The sequence below is a fragment of the Danio aesculapii genome, chromosome 1 (genome assembly GCF_903798145.1).
Source record: "Danio aesculapii chromosome 1, fDanAes4.1, whole genome shotgun sequence".
Classification (NCBI taxonomy): domain Eukaryota; kingdom Metazoa; phylum Chordata; class Actinopteri; order Cypriniformes; family Danionidae; genus Danio; species Danio aesculapii.
The window spans coordinates 5,209,562-5,228,349 of NC_079435.1; the positions used below are offsets into that span (position 1 = coordinate 5,209,562).

At 37.1% G+C, this 18,788-nt stretch overlaps 2 protein-coding genes across 2 annotated transcripts in view; both read left to right on the top strand.

Annotated features, from left to right (window-relative positions):
* Positions 1-6,011, top strand: part of zgc:158803 (LUC7 domain-containing protein) — a 21,896-nt gene extending 15,885 nt beyond the window's left edge. Inside the window, exons 8-10 of the mRNA XM_056456164.1 lie at positions 1,874-1,903; positions 2,026-2,163; positions 3,886-6,011. Coding sequence (XP_056312139.1) covers positions 1,874-1,903; positions 2,026-2,163; positions 3,886-4,105 — 388 coding nt within the window. The 3' untranslated portion in view covers positions 4,106-6,011. The remainder of the gene's footprint in view (positions 1-1,873; positions 1,904-2,025; positions 2,164-3,885) is intronic.
* Positions 6,012-7,500: 1,489 nt separating this feature from the next.
* Positions 7,501-16,195, top strand: pane1 (proliferation associated nuclear element). The gene is made up of 6 exons (XM_056456192.1): positions 7,501-7,728; positions 7,817-7,896; positions 9,911-10,009; positions 11,436-11,515; positions 12,412-12,503; positions 14,045-16,195. Exons 1-6 carry the CDS (start codon positions 7,672-7,674, stop codon positions 14,195-14,197), a joined length of 561 nt encoding a protein of 186 aa, XP_056312167.1. The 5' UTR covers positions 7,501-7,671; the 3' UTR covers positions 14,198-16,195.
* The last annotated feature ends 2,593 nt before the right edge of the window (positions 16,196-18,788 follow it).

Consider the following 18,788-nt stretch of genomic DNA (forward strand, 5'->3'; position numbering starts at 1 on the left):
CCAGTATACCATTCAACATCTAGAAGGCTGAAGAGTGATTTATATTTATTTCCTTTTCATCTCGTTTTTCTGATCTCATTATACTTTTGTTATAATTATAATAATTCCCTTATTGTTGGAAATGAACTATAATTTGTCGAGCCTAATCTGTTTTATTTGTACAGTAACTCTTTTGTTATTGATGCAATGTATAACTAATCCTGACATGTAATCGGTCATCATGACTGCAGTAAACTACGAGCTCCGAAGTGTCCGACCTGATGGCTCCTTTTTCAACTCCGCCCCCGCCCGGCTAATCTCGTTGATTGCCGGCTGCAGCTGTGGTTCAAGTCAAACACACCTACTGTTGCTATATACGCATGAAGTCAACCACCTTCCCTGGCAGATCTATGAGGAAAGGAAATGCTATTGGCTGTTTTTTAAGAGGGAGGAACCACTCTTTGTCCTGCCCTCTCACTTTCAGCTCAAATTATGTTACAGAAAAAGTGCATTGCATTTTTTGCGATTCACGTTGTTGTTGTTGTTTTGCTGCACACGATACCTTAATGAATTAATAATTTGAGATTAATTGGGATGATTTTGTAGGGGGGTGCATAAAATAAAATAAATTACAAGCAGAGATCATGTAAAGCAAACAATATGTACAATGTGCTGGATCGCCTTTATTTAATTACCCTAATTAAACAAAGATAAACCAGGATCCTCCCTTCGCTATATTTCTTAGCTAGAGTTTAAGTTAAAGGATCGTCTTTATAATGTTTTTGCAAAAAGAATAAATTAGATTCATACTTTACCACACAGGGTAACTTGATGGATTCTGGAAAATGAAGTCAATGTCCACTCCAGTGAAGAAAAGTAATAAAATATACTTTTATTAATACAATAAAATCCAGTGAAAAAGTATAATAAACAAAAGACAAATAACATAAACAATATCCTTACTTTATCCTCCGTTGAGGATAAAGGGCAACCGGCTTCAGTATAGAGAAGTCAGAAAGCGCAAAGCTGGTTTGTACATTTCAGCTTTTATACTCATCATGCATAGATAACGATGGACTCTGGGACCGTGTTGGGAGACAGGTTTCATAAACAATGTTCAGAAACAGAGCATAGATCAATCATAAACACAGGTGCACATCTTAATTAAATTCCACATTCAAAGAGCATATATCATTTGAACAGTGGGAAAATCCCTCGGGAAGACAGATACATAGTCATCCGAGTATAAGTCAGCCTTCATACATAGTGTACCTACACATTCACTAAGAGTTATGTGTTAAACTGAGCAGCGAGGTCAGTTAGAGTTCCTTCAGTTGGTTTGTTGGTCCTGCACGCCCTCTTGCGGAGGCGCCTCTCCTTTCTCTTACGCTTGGTTTCATCATTAAGAGTTGTGCTGTTACGCATCATTGATTTTTTTTTTTTTTGTGTCTCTTACGATCAATGTCATAAGACCAATCAGGCACCACAACAAGTAGAGCTACAAATGAAGACGTCGTAACAGTATACAAGTACAGAAATAAAAGAATCAAATGTGCAGTGAAGCTGTATATTCTTCAGTGTGTAAATAATTAAATAAAATTAATCTTTGTTAAAGCTACAAATGTAAATGATAAGCTTTCACTTTATTATGGTTTAACTGTAACGACTCAAATTCTCATGTGCTCTGAGCTGCTGTAGCTGCTCAGCTATGATCCTGACTCCACATTGAACGTCCTGCGATGTGATTGAGGATTCACACGCTGCGATATCGATACTAAAACAATATATATTGTGTAGCTCTCTTACAGATCAATCAAAAATGCACATTTCAAAGATCTTTAAATAAGTTAAGCATCATAATATTGAGTGTTTGTCTTTATTGCTGTGTCCGCAGGTCCAGATCCAGGAGTGGAGAACGCTATCGGTGAGCATCTGCTTCATTTAGCCTAACGCCTCTCTCTCTCTCTCTCTCTCTCTCTCTCTCTCTCTCTCTCTCTCTCTCTCAGCTAAGCAGTGTTTATATTGATGTGTGTTTGTGTTTCTCAGGGAAGGGGGAAGCTCGTCTTCTCATCGCTCTCGCCGTCATCGTGAGGATGGAGAGAGAGAACGGGAGCGAGAGAGAAAACACAGACACAAAGATCGCCATCGCTCTCGCTCTCATTCACACAGGAGCAAGAGGAAGAGGTGCGGGAACACTTTCACTTTCGCTTCGGTTTAATTACCAATGTTAACAACAACAACAAATACTGTAACACATGTATAATGCTCATAATATAACACGATGCTTGTAATATAATGTTATATAATAAAACACTTTCAGTTCTGTTTAATAACCAGCTAACAGCAACGACAAATAATGTCATAAATGTTTTGCTCTTTGTTAATTAATGCATCAACTTAACTATTTAAAAAAATAACTATTAACTGTTCGTAGCATCACAGATACAGTTAAATCTAGTATAATGTAATAGATCTCTCATAGTTTAATATATATTATAACGTAATGCCCATAATATAATTCTCATAATATAAAAGATTATAATATAATGCTCACAATATAATATAACAATGCTCATAATATAATAATAGGTTCATTTATATAATATAACATAATGCTTATAATATAATCTTCATAGGATAATATTATATTATATAGTATAATATAATATAGCACAATATAAAACACTCACCGGCCGCTTTATTAGGTACATGTTACTAGTACCGAGTTGGACCCCATTTAGCCTTCAGAACTGCTTTAATCCTTTGTGGCATAGATTCAACAAGCTACTGGAAATATTCCTCAGAGATTTTGCTCCATATTGGCATGATAGCATCACACAGTTGATGCAGATTTGTCGGCTGCACATCCATGATGCCAATCCTTTGTTCCACCACATCCCAAAGGTGCTTTATTAAATTGAGAACTGGGGACTGTGGAGGCCGTTTGAGTACAGTGAACTCATTGTCATGTTCAAGAAACCAGTCTGAGATGATTCATGCTTTATGACATGGTGCGTTATCCTGCTGGAAGTCATCAGAAGATGAGTACACTGTGGTCATAAAAGGATGGACATGGTCAGCAACAGTACTCAGGTAGGCTGTGGCGCTAACACAATGCTCAATTGGTACTAATGGGCCCAAAGTGTGCCAAGAAAATATCCCCCACACCATTACACCACCACCAGCCTGAACATTGATACAAGGCAGGATGGATCCATGCTTTCATGTTGTTGATGCCAAATTCTGGCCCTACCATCCGAATGTGGCAGCAGAAATGGAGACTCATCAGACCAGGCAACGTTTCTCCAATCTTCTATTGTCAGTTTTGGTGAGCCTGTGTGAATTGTAGCCTCAGTTTCCTGTTCTTAGCTGACAGGAGTGGCACCCGGTGTGGTCTTCTGCTGCTGTAGCCCATCCGCCTCAAGCTTGGACGTGTTGTGGGTTCAGAGATGCTCTTCTGCAGACCTCGGTTGTAGCGAGTGCTTATTTGAGTTACTGTTGCCTTTCTATCAGCTGGAACCAGTCTGGCCATTCTCCTCTGAAGTCTGGCATCAACAAGGAGATTTCCTCTTTGTCGGACCATTCTCTGTAAACCCTAGAGATGGTTGTGTGTGAAAATCCCAGTAGATCAGCAGTTTCTGAAGTACTCAGACCAGCCCGTCTGGCACCAACAACCATGCCACATTCAAAGTCACTTAAATCCCCTTTCTTCCCCATTCTGATGCTCGGTCTGAACTGCAGCAGATCATCTTGACTATGTCCACCTGCCTAAATGCATTGCTTTGCTGCCATGTGATTGGCTGATTAGAGATTTGCGTTAACGAGCAGTTGAACAGGTGTACCTAATAAAGTGGCCAGTGAGTGTATAATATAATGTAACGCTCACTGTTTCTCCTGCACCCCCAGGTCTTCCCACACCAGAGATCAGGAGCGTCCGCCGTCTGAGGAGCTGTGGAGGGAGAGCTGCGCTGTGGAGGAGCGGTGGCGGGATGATGGCCGGCGGGACACACAGCGAGAGAGATCGCCCAGCACCGAGCTGAGCCGCATGAGGGAGCGCGAGCGGTCTGTGTCTCTGGAGAGAGAACAGAGGTCCAGCTCTGAGGAGAGAGAGTCTGGAGAGATCTAGAACACAGCCGTCTGAAATCACATGATGCAGAGAGAGAGAGAGAGAGAGAGAGTCTGAAAAGATCTAGAACACACTGATCTAAAAACACATGATGCATAGAGTGTGTGTATGTGCGTGCGTGCATGTGTGTGTGTGTGAGAGAGAGAATGTGTGTGTGTGCTGCCTGTAAGTTTAAATGTGTGGTCGCCCTTGTATGTGAGTGTTTGTAAGAGTGAGTGTGTGTGCATGCTTGTGTGTGTGAGAGACTCTGGGGAGATCTAGAACACACTGATCTGGAAACAGCTGATCACAATACTGTTAATTTCGAGAGAGAGAGAGAGTGTGTGTGCGCGGCTGGGCACGCGTGAGGATCTAGACCGATCTAGAACACACTGATTTGAAAACAGCTGATGCGGAGAAAAAAAAAAAGAGTGTGAGTGTGCGCGTGCGCGCGCATGCGTGTGTGTGCGAGCGAGCGAGAGAGGATCTAGAGAGATGTAGAACACACAGATTTGAAAACAGCTGATTTAAAGAGAGAGAGTGTGTGTGTGTGTGTGTGTGTGTGTGTATGAGAGAGTCTGGAGAGATCTAGAACACACTGATCTGAAAACACATGATGCAGAGTGTGTGTGTGTGTGTGTGTGTGTGTGTGTGTGTGTGTGTGTGTGTGTGTGTGTGTGTGTGTGTGTGTGTGTGTGTGTGTGTGTGTGTGTGTGTGTGTGTATGTATGAGAGAGTCTGGAGAGATCTAGAACACACTGATCTGAAAACACATGCAGTGTGTGTGTGTGTGTGTGTCAGAGAGAAAGTCTAAAGAAGTCTAGAACAACAGCTGATCTCAATCCGATCTGGGTGTCCAGTGAATGCAGAGAGAGAGTGTGTGCGCGTGTTTGAGTGTGTATGCGTGAGAGAAAGTGTGTAAGAGTGTATGTGCGCCTGCTAGTGTGTGCGTGTAAGAGTGTATGTGTGGTCGCCCTTGTATGTGAGTGTTTGTAAGAGAGTTTGTGTGTGTGCATGAGTGTGTAAACAATTGCTTGTGTGTGTGTCAGAGTCTTGAAAACTCTAGAACAACATCAGATCACAATCAGATCATCCTTGTGTGTGTGTGTGTGTGTGTGTGTGTCAAAGAGTCTAGAAAAAATCTAGAACAACATCAGATCATCCAGTGAAAGGTGTGTGTGTGAGTGAGAAAGAGTCAAAATATGTGTGAGCCTCCTTGAGTGTGTGTGTGGGAGAAAGTGTGTATGTGTGTATGCGTGTAAGAGTGCATGTGTGGTCGCCCTTGTATGCAAGTGTTTGTAAGAGTGAGTGTGTAAACGATTGCTTGCTTGCGTGCGTGTGTGTGTGTGTGTGTGTGTGTGAGCTGCATCATTATTTGGCCCTCTGACAGCCGGAGTTGCTCTGATCTTCTCTGCAAACCAAAAGAACAGCTGAGGGAAGGGGACGGGCGCGTTTAGACGTAGTTCAATTTTTTATGTTGCAAAGAAAATGAAAATAAGAGCAGGCGGAGGAAGAAAAGCCCTGCGGGATAGAAAAGCACCACTCAAGACGTCTTGTTCATCATTTTACATCTGGTTATCTTTATTTCCCTTTTTATTAAAGCTCTTTGAATGACTGGCTTTGACGTGGAGGTTATTCTTTTGCTCTTCTGTTCATTTAACCTGAGCTGAGCTGTAAACCTGGATTCAAATGTGATTTCTTTTCTTTCCTCCTACAAAACCACACCAGTGTCTGCACACACGGGGCTCCGCACGCGTTTCTGACTGGGTTGTTACATGCTTTGCGGCGGTGCGTGATGCGCGCGGAGCTCCTCTTTCCCCTTTGGATCACTCTTTGGTTTTGCGGTGTTGAGCGGTTGTCTTCAAATCTTCATCTTGCCTTGTCGTTCATGCTATGAAACAATAAATCTCTTGCTTTCATTGTTTAAAGTGTTTCGGGGCTGCTTCTTCTTTAAAGCAAGTCATTCATTTTCCTTTGACCTAGTGCCTTTATTCATCAGGGGTCGCCACAGCGGAATGAACCACCAACTATTCCAGCATATGTATTACACAGCGGATGCCCTTCCAGCTGACTGGAAAACACCCATACACACTCACTCATACACTACAGCCAGTTTAGTTCATCAATTCTCCTATAGCGCATGTGTTTGGACTGTGGGGTAAACCGGACTGCCCGGACGACTACTTTTATTAACAAAAATGTGCAGCTGTATACGTTAACCGAAACACAAAACAGCAGAAAAAATATATTTTTTTAATTTATTAATATTTTTTTTACTATTTTCTGTTATTCATTTGTATGTTAATTGTACAAATTGCAAAAAATAAAACATAACAAACCAGAAATGCCCAAACTAGGGCCCGCGGGCCAAAGCTGGCTCATGGTAACCTTTGAGTTGGCCCACCATCCAATCTGAGGAGGGAGTGATGGGGGGGTTAAATCATTTCTAATACATCATAACCTTTTTGGATTATTTGTTTTATTGCTGAGCTACAAAAAAAGCTAACTAAAATGAATCGTTTCAATTAAATGTTGTCAATGAATCTGATTTTCATAGTTGTAAATACTGCGACTTCACGGACAGAGAACAAAGCAGAAGACAATAGTGAGCTAAATAACAGCAAAACAAGTGCAGCTGGACTCGTGTATTCAGCATCGAACGCCATTTTGTAATTATTAGTGGGATTGTTTTTGTTTTTACTGTTCTGAATTCATTATAAAAGCCATTTTAGAGACTACAATAGTTAATATAAAGCAAGGTTTTCTAGTATATTCTTGAATATTATTAATTACCTATTTAATGTTGGCCCACAGCACTGAATAAAGTTTGGTGTTAGCACTTCATGAGAAAAAGTTTGGGCACATCTGTAATAAACAAATAAAATGAACGCGCGAGGGCAGCAGCGCGCGCATTACCTTTTTTATTTATTTATTTTATTTATTTTTTTTATTAAAGAACAGCAAATATACAATTCAAACATGACATTCAAAATACAAACGTAACTAGCAACACAAAATAAAAAAATTAATTACATCAAGTAAATAAAAAAAACAATTCAACGTAGATCTTTACAATGAAATAATTTTAACCTATCCAAATGACAGCAAGTTTACTACTCAATTAGCATCAGCTCCTTTGCCACTATAATTGTATTTTTACATTTTTCGCTATTAATATATTGAAGCGATTCTATATACAAATGAAAATCTATAATAGCAACCTTTAAACAAGGTTTAGAGTTATTTAATCTGCATTTATGAACATGAAATTTACCAAATAAAATCAAAAGATTCATTATAAACTCCACGGATAAATTGTTTGAAACAAAATAAAAAAAAATGACATCTTTGGGGGTCAAATTACAACTAACCTGATTTTTTTTGGACATACAATGATAGATGCGCGCGCATTACCTCCGGCCGCGGCGTCGCGCTTTGTGACGTCAAGCGGGTGAGCTTTGAAAAACCGCGCGAGAAAAGTAAGCGACGGAAACGGGAATTTTCGCTGTTTTTTTTTTTTTTTTTGGTAAAAGAACGAACAAACAAGTAAATAAATAATCAAAACTCGTGTCGTTGAAAGCGTTTATCATGGCGCTCCTGTCGCCGTACAGCAAAGTCCCCGAGCTGAACACCGCTACTGTTCTGGTGAGTATCAACCGTCAGTGATATCAGTGATGCTGTTTGTTTACAATCCTAATATTAATGTTTTAATGGTTTCATTTAACCCATACAGTTGGTAGAAAATGAGGAGGAGCTGCAGAACAGACTAGCCAACGCCATAGTGCAACATGAGAAGGACTTCAACGTCAATGTGTAAGTGCCAAATCGCAATAGCAATAGGTCAAGCAAAAGCAGCCTATTAAAGTTAATTTTAACACTAATTAGACTGTAAAAAATCCAAAATCAAACAAAAAGTTTTCAGGGGTAGCTTAAATAATGTGTCGGTGCTTTTTATGTAAGGGATTCATCAGAATAAACATCAATTTCAGTCCAAGGAACTCAAAAAATGTGGAAGAAAAAATAATAAAAAGCCTTTGTTGACATGGCTGTTCCTTAAAACTGCAGCTACATCAGGTTACCCCGATGAAGTCAAGTGTTATCAAAACGTGTAGGCGCAGTTTTAAGAAATAGCCATGTCATTAAAGGCTTTTTAATATCTTCTCCACATTTTTCGAGTGCCTTAGACTGACTTTTGCTGTTTATACTAATTAGGCTGTTGTTAAATTAATTTTCAAGAGAAGCTAGAAGAAAATCGTGAAGCTCTTTTTTTATATTTGTTGATTATAAATCTTTAGGAAATATTTACATTTATTGGTACATCGAAAATGGAGGATACAGCAAGCTAATCCAACAAAAATTATTGCTTAAAAGGCCACTTATTGGAGTATTTAAACATCATAATTAAATAGAAAATGAGGTGAATAACTGCAAAAAAGCCCACATTTTGAGAAAAAAAAGAACCACCCCTTTCACCAGGATGGCTACGGGCCTGCATGCATATAATTTGTGATTATAATTCATATATAGATTTTCTCATGTGTTATTGTTTACATTATTCATACAGTTCAGAATCAGAAAGAGCTTTATTGCCAGGTATGTTCACACATACGAGGAATTTGTTTTGGTGACAGAGCTTCAACAGTGCAACAGGATTACAGAGACAGGACCAAAAACAGATCATAAATATATATATATATATATATATTTTAAAAATATATAGTTGTTAATAATATAGTTAATAAAGTTGTTCTTACTGTGTAAAATCATAGTCTTCTGATATAAATGAAGCAAATAACAGTAGATATAAGTGTATAGGGGAGCAGTATTATTCCAGTTAAAATGTACTATATTATTTATATCATTAGAATATTCACATGATATTATTATATTCATATATTGTCAGTGAAATCTCTAATAGTAATTCTTGTTATCTTGATTTGTAGATTGCTGTTCTAATAATAATAATATCAGGGTGTCCGCTGGGTTTTTAAAGGTATTAAAAGTTGAGCAATAAATTTAGAGAAGTTTAAGGCTCCTAAAAAGTCTTAAATGCTGTTACAAGATATTAAATTTTGCATCATTTTTGATTATACAGTCGTATAATTATAGTAATTTTGGGATGCTGTGTAGTTTATGAAATTGATCAAATCCTGCTATATTTAATGTTACACTGCTTTGTTCACTGAAGTAACCAAGGCAGCACCATTATTTCTGCTGTTCTATAGGCGAGACCTTCTGGATTACCATTTTTATAAAGTATATGAGTAATGTTTTAGTTTAGGATTAGTTTCTTACAATCAGTATTTAGTGAATATATTTAAAGTGTTGCCTGTTCAGACCTAAAGTGGCGATGAGGTCTTAAAATCTATCGAAAGAGTCTTTAAAAAGGTCTTAAAAGGTATTGAATTTTACCCTCTGATTTCTGTATATACCCTGAATATTGTATATCAATTATTCGCTAAATTGATCATGTAAAGATTTATAGCATTTTTCTTATTTTTATGTAATTAATACTGTATTTAAAAGTATAGTTCACCCAGAGCTGAAATTCTGTCATCATTTAAGAGTTTCTTTCTTCTGTTGAACACTAAAGAAGATATTCTGGAGAAAGCTGGAAACTGGTAACCATTGACTTCCATAGTATTTTTTTTTCTATTAATGGATACCGGTTTTCAGCATTCTTCAAATTATCTTCTTTAGTGTTAAACAGAAGAATAAAACTCATAGATGTTTGAAACCATTTGAAGTTGAGTAAATAGCGAGTAAGTGTTCACTTTTGGCCGAACTCTCCCTTTAAGTGTGTGTAAATCCTCCTGATGTGTTTCAGACGTTTGGCCAAGAAACTCCCTCTGCCTGTTGAGAACAAGGAAGCTCGTCCACGTATTGATTTAATAGTGTTTATAGTGAGTCTGCTGTCCGAGCGCAGGTACACCCGTCTGTCTGTCATTCTATCTGTCTGTCTGCCTGTTGTCAGTTCAGTTCAACATTGCTTTATTGGCATGACTGTAAATAATGCAATATTGCCAAAGCTTGAAATAGATGGACAAATATAAAACTATAATCACAATAAAATATCAAAATAAGAGAATAGAAATTTAATTTAAACTTAAACAATGTAAGAAATAAGAACATGCGAACATTTCACACCACAGTGTTTAGCATGTAAACACACATAAATAGACTAAGGGTCTCTGTGGTAGACCGTAGGGAGGCATACAGTAATACACACATTACACACACATAATATACATTTTAAAGATACAAAAATATAAAGATATAGTTTATCTGTCTGTCTGATTGGGCTGCACAATATATCGTTTGAGCATCGATATTGCAGTGTGTGCGTCTGCAATAGTCACATCGCAAGACATGCAGTGTTGAGTTAGGATTATAGATGACCAGAAGCCACAGGTCAAAACACATGAGATTTGCGGAGACACTGCAGAATTAAACCGTAATAGTGAAATTTATCATCTACGTGTGTTTTTAGGGCCGGTGACTGAGCATTTAAAGAAAGTTTAAAGCGTTTTATTAGTGCATAAAGAAGTTTTATTAAACTATTTATATGGTGAAGACTATACAGGGATATTTTACATTTATTATTCAATTTCTGTTCCCAGAAAACCATGAAGCACGGTTTATTTCACTTTAATATTTGCTCAATTGTGCTTATTTATGTAAACATTCATTCATTCATTTTCTTTTCGGCTTAGTCCCTTTATTAATCTGCGGTCGCCACAGCGGAATGAACTGCCAATTTATCCAGCGTATGTTTTACGCAGCGGATGCCCTTCCAGCCGCAACCCATCACTGGGAAACACCCATGCACACTCATTCACATACATTCACTTTGGATAATTTAGCCTACCCAATTCATCAATAGCGCATGTGTTTGGACTGTTGGGGAAACCAGAGCACCCGGAGGAAACACCCACGCGAACATAGGGAGAACATGCAAACTTTACACAGAAATGCCAACTTGACCCAGCCGAGGCTGGAACCAGTGACCCTCTTGCTGTGAGGCGAACGTGTTATCCACCGCACCACCGTGCAGCCATTTATGTATATAATAAATGAAAAATATATTTAATTTTCACTCCCCTACAAAATCATCCCAAATAATGACTTTGCAAATAGAGTTATTAGTCATCTGGTGAAAATATATCGCAATATAAATCCCAAAGACAAAAATATTGCAATGTAAAATTGTTCCAATGTTGTGCAACCATTTTGTTTGACCTTGAGCATTTAGACTCTCATTCTTTCTTTCTGTCTGTCTGGTTTTTCTGTCTGTCTGTCTGATGTGTTTGACCGTGAGCGCTCAGACTCGATCTCTCTCTGTCTGTTTTCAGTCTTCAGTCTGCAGAGAGTTCCCTCAGTCATCTTCATTCAGACTGTTTTCTGGGGAAAGTGTGTTTCCTGGTGACTGACGGTAAGTTTTACCAAACCATCATACAATCCATCACACAGCACAACGTCTTGCATCTCAACATTTTCACACAAATTAATTCACATTTGCACAATAAAAATACATTCAACGTCACCCTGACAAGGGTTGATTGGATGCTGTTCTAAAATATTTATTTTGTATATTTCACTAATAATAATAGTCATTCGAGAGATTTAATAGGAAATAATAAGATTTTCTTTAGTGACTATTTAGTTTATTTATTTATTTATTTTATTTAATGCTAAATGTGCCGGTTAAGTTAAATTCCCTCTGGGGTTAATAAGGAGAAATTGGAAATGTCATTTTAATTTGGTGCATGCTTAAACGAAGGTATTTAATTTTTCAAGAATAACACACTAACTTTAAAGGCGCATGATGTAATTTGGGCCACTAGAGGGCTTGTATTAACAACAAACAAAGGCATATTTTGATGACAATGAATGTGGAATCATGAGAGTTGTAGTCTTCATCATCCTACACGCAGGACTATTCTAAGGGCCAACGCTGTTTTGGGGCCCCCAATCGAACCCCACAACCCCCTACCGCCCTTTACTATCGTCCGCGACACCATCAAAATGTTTTCATAAGGCCCGTACCGGCCAGAGGTGCCCCTGCCTACATGATCATGTTCATGATATGTAAAGTATTCAACACTGATTATCATGTAGTATGAAACAAAAGTAAGACTGAAAGAAGAGATGCTGCAAGTCTGTTAGTTATACGCATAATATATTACATCGTTCTAGTGTTTTTTGGGTGTTTTAATGAAAAAATATTACTTATTGTGCCTTTAATTTAATTTTTTTATTTTTAAAGAGTGGTGATGGGTCTGTCTGTGAATGTCAGAGCTAGACGTGTGTGTTTGTGTGTGTTTTCAGCTCGCTGTGGTTCCCACACTCAGGAGCGTTTGGTCAGTGTGAGGAAGCTGGCTGCTTCACATCACTGTCCCGTCATCTGCGCTGAACACAGGGTAATTTACATCATCCCTTCTGTTATTACAGCACTCCTGAAATCATCTTTTGGCATGTAAGAGGTCATCAGAACATCCTGTACATTTCAGAGCTGTACATTCAGTCCAAAAACAACAGCATGTTTGTTTATTAATCAAGCTGTTGAAACTTGTTTAGAGTTGATATTAGAGCTGCACGATGCTGGAAAAGGATGACAAGATTTCCTACGATATAAGATTTCCCTAGAAAAATGCTAGTTTTAATTGGCTGTTTTTAAAATCATTTATTTATGTAATTCAGATTTAAAACAAAACGGGTCGAGGTTCAAACATTTAGTCTTTAAAACACAGTGAATGATAAACAACTGCAAGTATTAATAAATACTGTCAGTAAATGTCTTCCTCTCTCTCTGTGCGTGTTTCTGTGTGTGTGTGTGTGTTTGTGTGTGTTTTTGTTTGTGTGTGTTTTTGTTTGTGCTTGTTTCTGTGCATGTGTGTTTTTTGTGTATATTTCTGTGTCAGTGTTTCTGTGTGTGCATGTTTTTGTGTGCGTGCTTTGTGAGCGTGTTTCTGTGTGTGTCTTTTGATGTGTGCATGTTTTTTGTGTTTTTTTCTGTGTGCTTGTTTTTGTGTGCGCCTTTCTGTGTGTGTGTTTTTTTTGTGAGTGTTTTTTTTGTGTGTGTGTTTTTTTTTTGTGAGTTTTTGTGTGTGTGTTTTTTTTCTGTGTGCTTGTGTTTGTGAGTTTTTTTGTGCGTGTGTGTTTGTGTGTGCTTGTTTTCTGTGTGTATTTTTTGTGTGCGTGTTTTTCTGTGTGTTTTTTTTGTGTGCATGCGTTTTGTGTATTCTCTTTTTTTTATGTGTGTGTACATGTCATGTATGTGTGTGCGCATACGTGTGCGGGTACGCTTGTTTGTGTGTGTGCGCATGTGTGTGTGTGTTTGGTGTGCATGTTTTTTTTGTTTGTATACATGCGTGTGCGTGTGTGTGTGTGTGTGTGTGTGTGTGTGTGTGTTTGTTCCTATTTGTGGGTTTTGCTTGTGCGCGTGTGTGTGTGCGTGTGTGTGTGTGTGCGTGCGTGCGTGCGTGTGTGTGTGTGTAATGTAATGTATTTTTTATTTAATGCCGTGTCGGCAACCAAGGCTATTTTCATGGCGGGAACATTTCAATAATAAATATACAATTAAACATCAACAAACAATCGAATACACAAGTTATATAAGATATTTAGTGTTAATACATGATAAAAACTCTGAAATCTTTTCTGGTGTCACTTTGCTAAAAATGTCCTTTAGAGAGTTCATTTCATAAAGAGTCATTAATAGCAGGACAGTCCAGTAAAAGGTGTATTATATTAAGGGGAATTGTGCAGTACAAACACTGAGTAGGGTCTTCACCTTGGAGCAAAAAATCTTGGGTTATTATTGTATGTCCAATTCAGCATCTGGTAAAAGCCACTTGATCAAATCCAGTCTTAAAATTCTGTGTGAGGTTGAATTTCATGTAGTTTATTATTTTCTAATGCATCCCATTCCTCTTGGTGTGTGTGTGTGTGCATGTATCAGACTGCAGACGGTGTGAGCGCTGCAGCTCTGCGTCTCCTCAATATCCTGCAGGTTTCAGCAGGAATCACCCCCATCTCCACCACTGCCCTCTACCTGTCCACACTGACCCGCTGCTCGCTGACCTCCGACCTCCAGGAGGACTACCTGCAGTAACTCCATCATTCAGCTTCACAGGCCAGAATCTCACAGAGTAGCTCAGGTGGATCTGAACTCTACGTTCTTTAGTGTTGCACTATATTGCGTTCTCACTCATATATTTAGTCTTTTGCTAAATTAATAAAGCTCCAGCCAGCAGAGGGAGCCCTTGAGTAGCTAATGATCACATCTGATGTGTTGCCCAAATAATCTCCCCCTTACAGTATTTATAAATAAAACAGTTTTAAATAGAATGGTTGAAGTTTTATATTAATTATTATTGCTTTAATGAATCAATTAAACAACTTTCTCATATATAAATAGACTGCTAGATTTACTGGACACTCATGTTGTGCTTTTATTTATGGCTTTGACTCTCACATAATTAAGAGTGAGTGGATGAGTCCAAACTTTGACTAGTAGAGAAAGAACAAATAATTCAGTGTTATTTGGTGTGTAAAAATTTATATGTTATCAAAAACAACTTTGTTTTACAAATGTTTCCAAACCAGTTGTTGTTTACTCATAAATTATCATACTCTGACTTTGTGCTAAGCTAAAGCTGCTAGGATTTTAGCCGCCTCTGTTGTGACTGAGTGGTAAAAAAATAAAATATATAAAGATATACAGTTGAGGTCAGGATTATTAGCCCCCCTTGAATTATTAGCCCCCCCCCCCCCCTGTTTAACAGAGAGAAGATTTCTTCAGCACATTTCTAAACATAATAGTTTTAACTCATCTCTAATAACTGATTTATTTTATCTTTGTCATGATGACAGTGAATAATATTTGACTAGATATTTTTCAAGACACTTTTATACAGCTTAGTGACATTTAAAGGCTTAACTAGGTTAATTAGGTGAACTAGGCAGGTTAGGGTGATTAGACAAGTTATTGTATAATGATGGCTTGTTCTGTAGACTATCGACAAAAAATTGATAGCTTGAAGGGGCTAATAATATTGACCATAAAATAGCTTAAAAAAATTAAAAACAGCTTTTATTCTAGCAGAAATCAAACAAATAAGACTTTAAAATATATCATCAGACATACTGTGAAAATTTTCTTGCTCCGTTAAACTTAATTTAGGAAATATTTAAAAAAGAAAAAAAATTCAAAGGGGGCTAATCATTCTGACTTCAGCTGTGTGTGTATATATATATTAGTGCTGGGCCTTTATCGGTGTTAACGCGAGACTCTTATCGCGCGATTTAAAAAAATATCGCCGTTAATCTATTCTCAAAGTTGGGTTGGAAGCTGGGTCTATTCTACGCAAGCTATGATGACTTTCACCTTGCTCTTTTAGCGCGGATGTATACGTGACCGGTGAGCCGTCTGACAAACAAGTCCTCTTCTGAATCAAATCAGCAAAATGCCTGACTTTAGCTGCAGTTCGGCAGTTTCACTTTAACTCATGAATATTTCATTCATACGCCGTGACATACTGAGGTATTAGACGCAAATAAGGGGTAAGGACTGGTGAGAGTGTTATGGAATGTAATAACGCTCGCCAAACGGAAAGAAAAAAAACTTCTGCATTTTGTGCGTGTGTGTGTGTGTGTGTGTGTTTTGTGTGCGGTCCTTTACTGACAGCCTCCTGTGTCTTGGATCTTGTCGGAAAATATGGTGAAAAGTCCTACATGATGGTAATAGTTTGATTGCAGTGTTTACTTCAGTAATGCCACTAATATATGCACTCCACATGTCTTAATTCCATTTCTGTTTAGTTCAGTTATGACTTTAGTCGCATTAAGGTAATCAAAAGTCTCTGTTTACATGATAGACTCTTAATCAGAGTATTGTTTTAATCATATTAAAATCGTATTAAAGTATTGTTGCCCATGTAAACATACTCAATGTTCGACACACCGTCAGGGCTCTGTGAACTTGGCATTGAGAAGCAGCATTTTCTGTATGTACGGACATCAAAAGCAAATATGAAATGGCTGTTTGGAGCTTATGTAGGCCTACAGTTCAACATTCATGTTTAACTGAATAAACAGTTAGTAAACACAAGTACATCTTATTGAACATCATTTATTTTCATCACCAATTATCAGAGTAGAACAGTTTCTCAAGCAGTTTGTGATGCATTTTGGAAATAGGAGATGAGACCCTGCTCTAATGCACCACCTGGCTCGAGAAACCCGTTCTCAAAGGCTTATTATTTGGGTAGCACACATTCTGAATGCCTTCGGTAGAATTCAAATGAGCCATTTTAATCTAGATTAATTTCGAAATTAATCTAGATTAAAAAAATAAAAATCTATGCCCACCTGTAATATATATTTTTATTTATTTATTTATTTTTATTCATATTTTCCCCTACAGTTTTATTATCGTTGCTATTTATTTTATTGTAGTCAGATTTTTTAATAATTTGTTTGCCTTTTGCAGTAAAATATATGTTTATAAAGTATTGGTTAGGGCTGCACGATACTGGAAAAATCTTTTCTGCAGTATATATTGCGGTAGTTTTACAAGATCAATAGCTCTATTTGGTAGTTTCTGGGGAGTCTAACATTATTCAGGGACAAAAGTAATGCAAAAATGCTTCTCTTACTTTGCATTGTCTCGTTTCGAGTCCAAATATTGAAAAATTCTTAGATCAAGTAAAAATATTGTATTATTTTCACCCTCAGAAGAAATAACTCAAAATTAAGAGTTTTCCCGGAAAACAAGCAAAATGATCTGCCATGAGGCTAAGGAAAACAATCTTGTTTTTGCTTCGAAATGTTGATATTTGGACTAGAAACAAGACAAAATTCTAATTTTTGCATAAACTGTATAAATTGTAGATTACTAATTAAATGAAACATTATAATTTTTTGTGCTCAAATGTTTTAAACACATGCCTTCACTCTATTATGGTCAAGCTTATCAGCGAGTCTCCAAATCACGTGTTCTGTAGCTCTTATTCAGCTATAATTCAGACTCAACATTGCATATTGATGCTGTAACCATATATCGTGCAGCCCTAGTTTTGGTGGAATATAGCATTTTTAGATCATGTTTATTTCATTTTGATTATGAATTAGCTTGAGGTAATGATTATGTAATAACCCTGGACTGACATCAATTATTATTTACTTTTTGTTTTCTCCAAATGTCTATATCTTGTTAAATCATTTAGATTACTTGACAATGGCATGTATCTTGTCTATCTGTCTTATCTTTTATATGTGGACAAATCTAATAATGTAGCCCTAATGGATTTTTTCTTTCAGTTTTAGTTATTTTAGTACTTCATTTTATACTTAATGAAAACATTTTGTCTGTTTTGAGAAACCAAAATATTTTTAATCTTTCATTCTGTTGTTCTTCTGTCTTGTACCTGGTTTTAGTTTAGTTTGAGCTCCAGCAGTGCGGCTCTGGTTAGAATGAAGGCCTTGATCTGCACTCCAGTAACCTCATCCCTCAATGCTCTCTATTCCCCACCGACTCCTTTCCTCTTTCGGGTTTCCATGACAACCTCACCTGTTGCAAACCAATCCTATCGGTAACCCGAGTCCTGAATAATGGACGCTCTTTGGGAAGAAATAACAAAAAGGCTTTCTGGCATCTTACCTGAGTCTCTCTCTCTCTCTTTCTCTCTCTCTCTCTCTCTCTCTCTCTTTCTCTCTCAGTCAATTCCATTCAATTCAATAATTGCTTTATTGGCATGACAAATGTTACAATAAGGGATACACAGTGGCTCAGTGGTTATCACTGTCACCTCGCAGCAAGAAGGTCACTGGTTCGAGTCTCGGCTGAGCCAGTGTCAGTGTGGAGTTTGCATGTTCTCCCCGTGTTGGCGTGGGTTTCCTCTGGGTGCTCCGGTTTCCCCCACAGTCCAAACACATGTGCTATAGGTGAATTAAATAAACTAAATTGGCTGTAGTGTATATGTGAATGAATGTGTATGGGTGTTTTCTAGTACTTGGTTGCAGCTGGAAGGACATCCGCTGTGTAAAACACATGCTGAATAAGTTGGCGGTTCATTCCGCTGTGGCGACCCCTGATGAATAAAGGGACTAAGCCGAATGAAAATGAATAAATAAATTTGTAAAGTTAAATAAATTATTATTTTTAAAGTGTTTTAAAACAATGTAAACACAGTATATAGTAGTAGTAAAAAAAATCTTTTTCTCACTCTCAGTTCAATTCAATTCAATAATTGCTTTATTGTCATGACAAATGTTACAAATGTATTGCCAAAGTATTTATAAAGTTTACATTAAAGACAAAAGAACATGCATGTATAACAAAACAAAAATACAAAATCAAAAAAGTAGTAGTAGTACTGTTAAAAAGGATATATACATATAATAATTAAATAAAAATATAAATAATATATCATGTTATTCAATATATTACATTATTATTTAATATATCATTATTATTATTCAATATATAAATATTATTCAATATATAATTATTATTCAATATATCACATTACTCAGTATATCACATTATTATTCGATATATCACATTATTCAATATATTGCATTATTCAATACATCACATTATTATTCAATATATCGCATTATTATTCGATATATCATTATTATTCAATATATCACATTATTCAATATATCGCATTATTATTCGATATATCATTATTATTCAA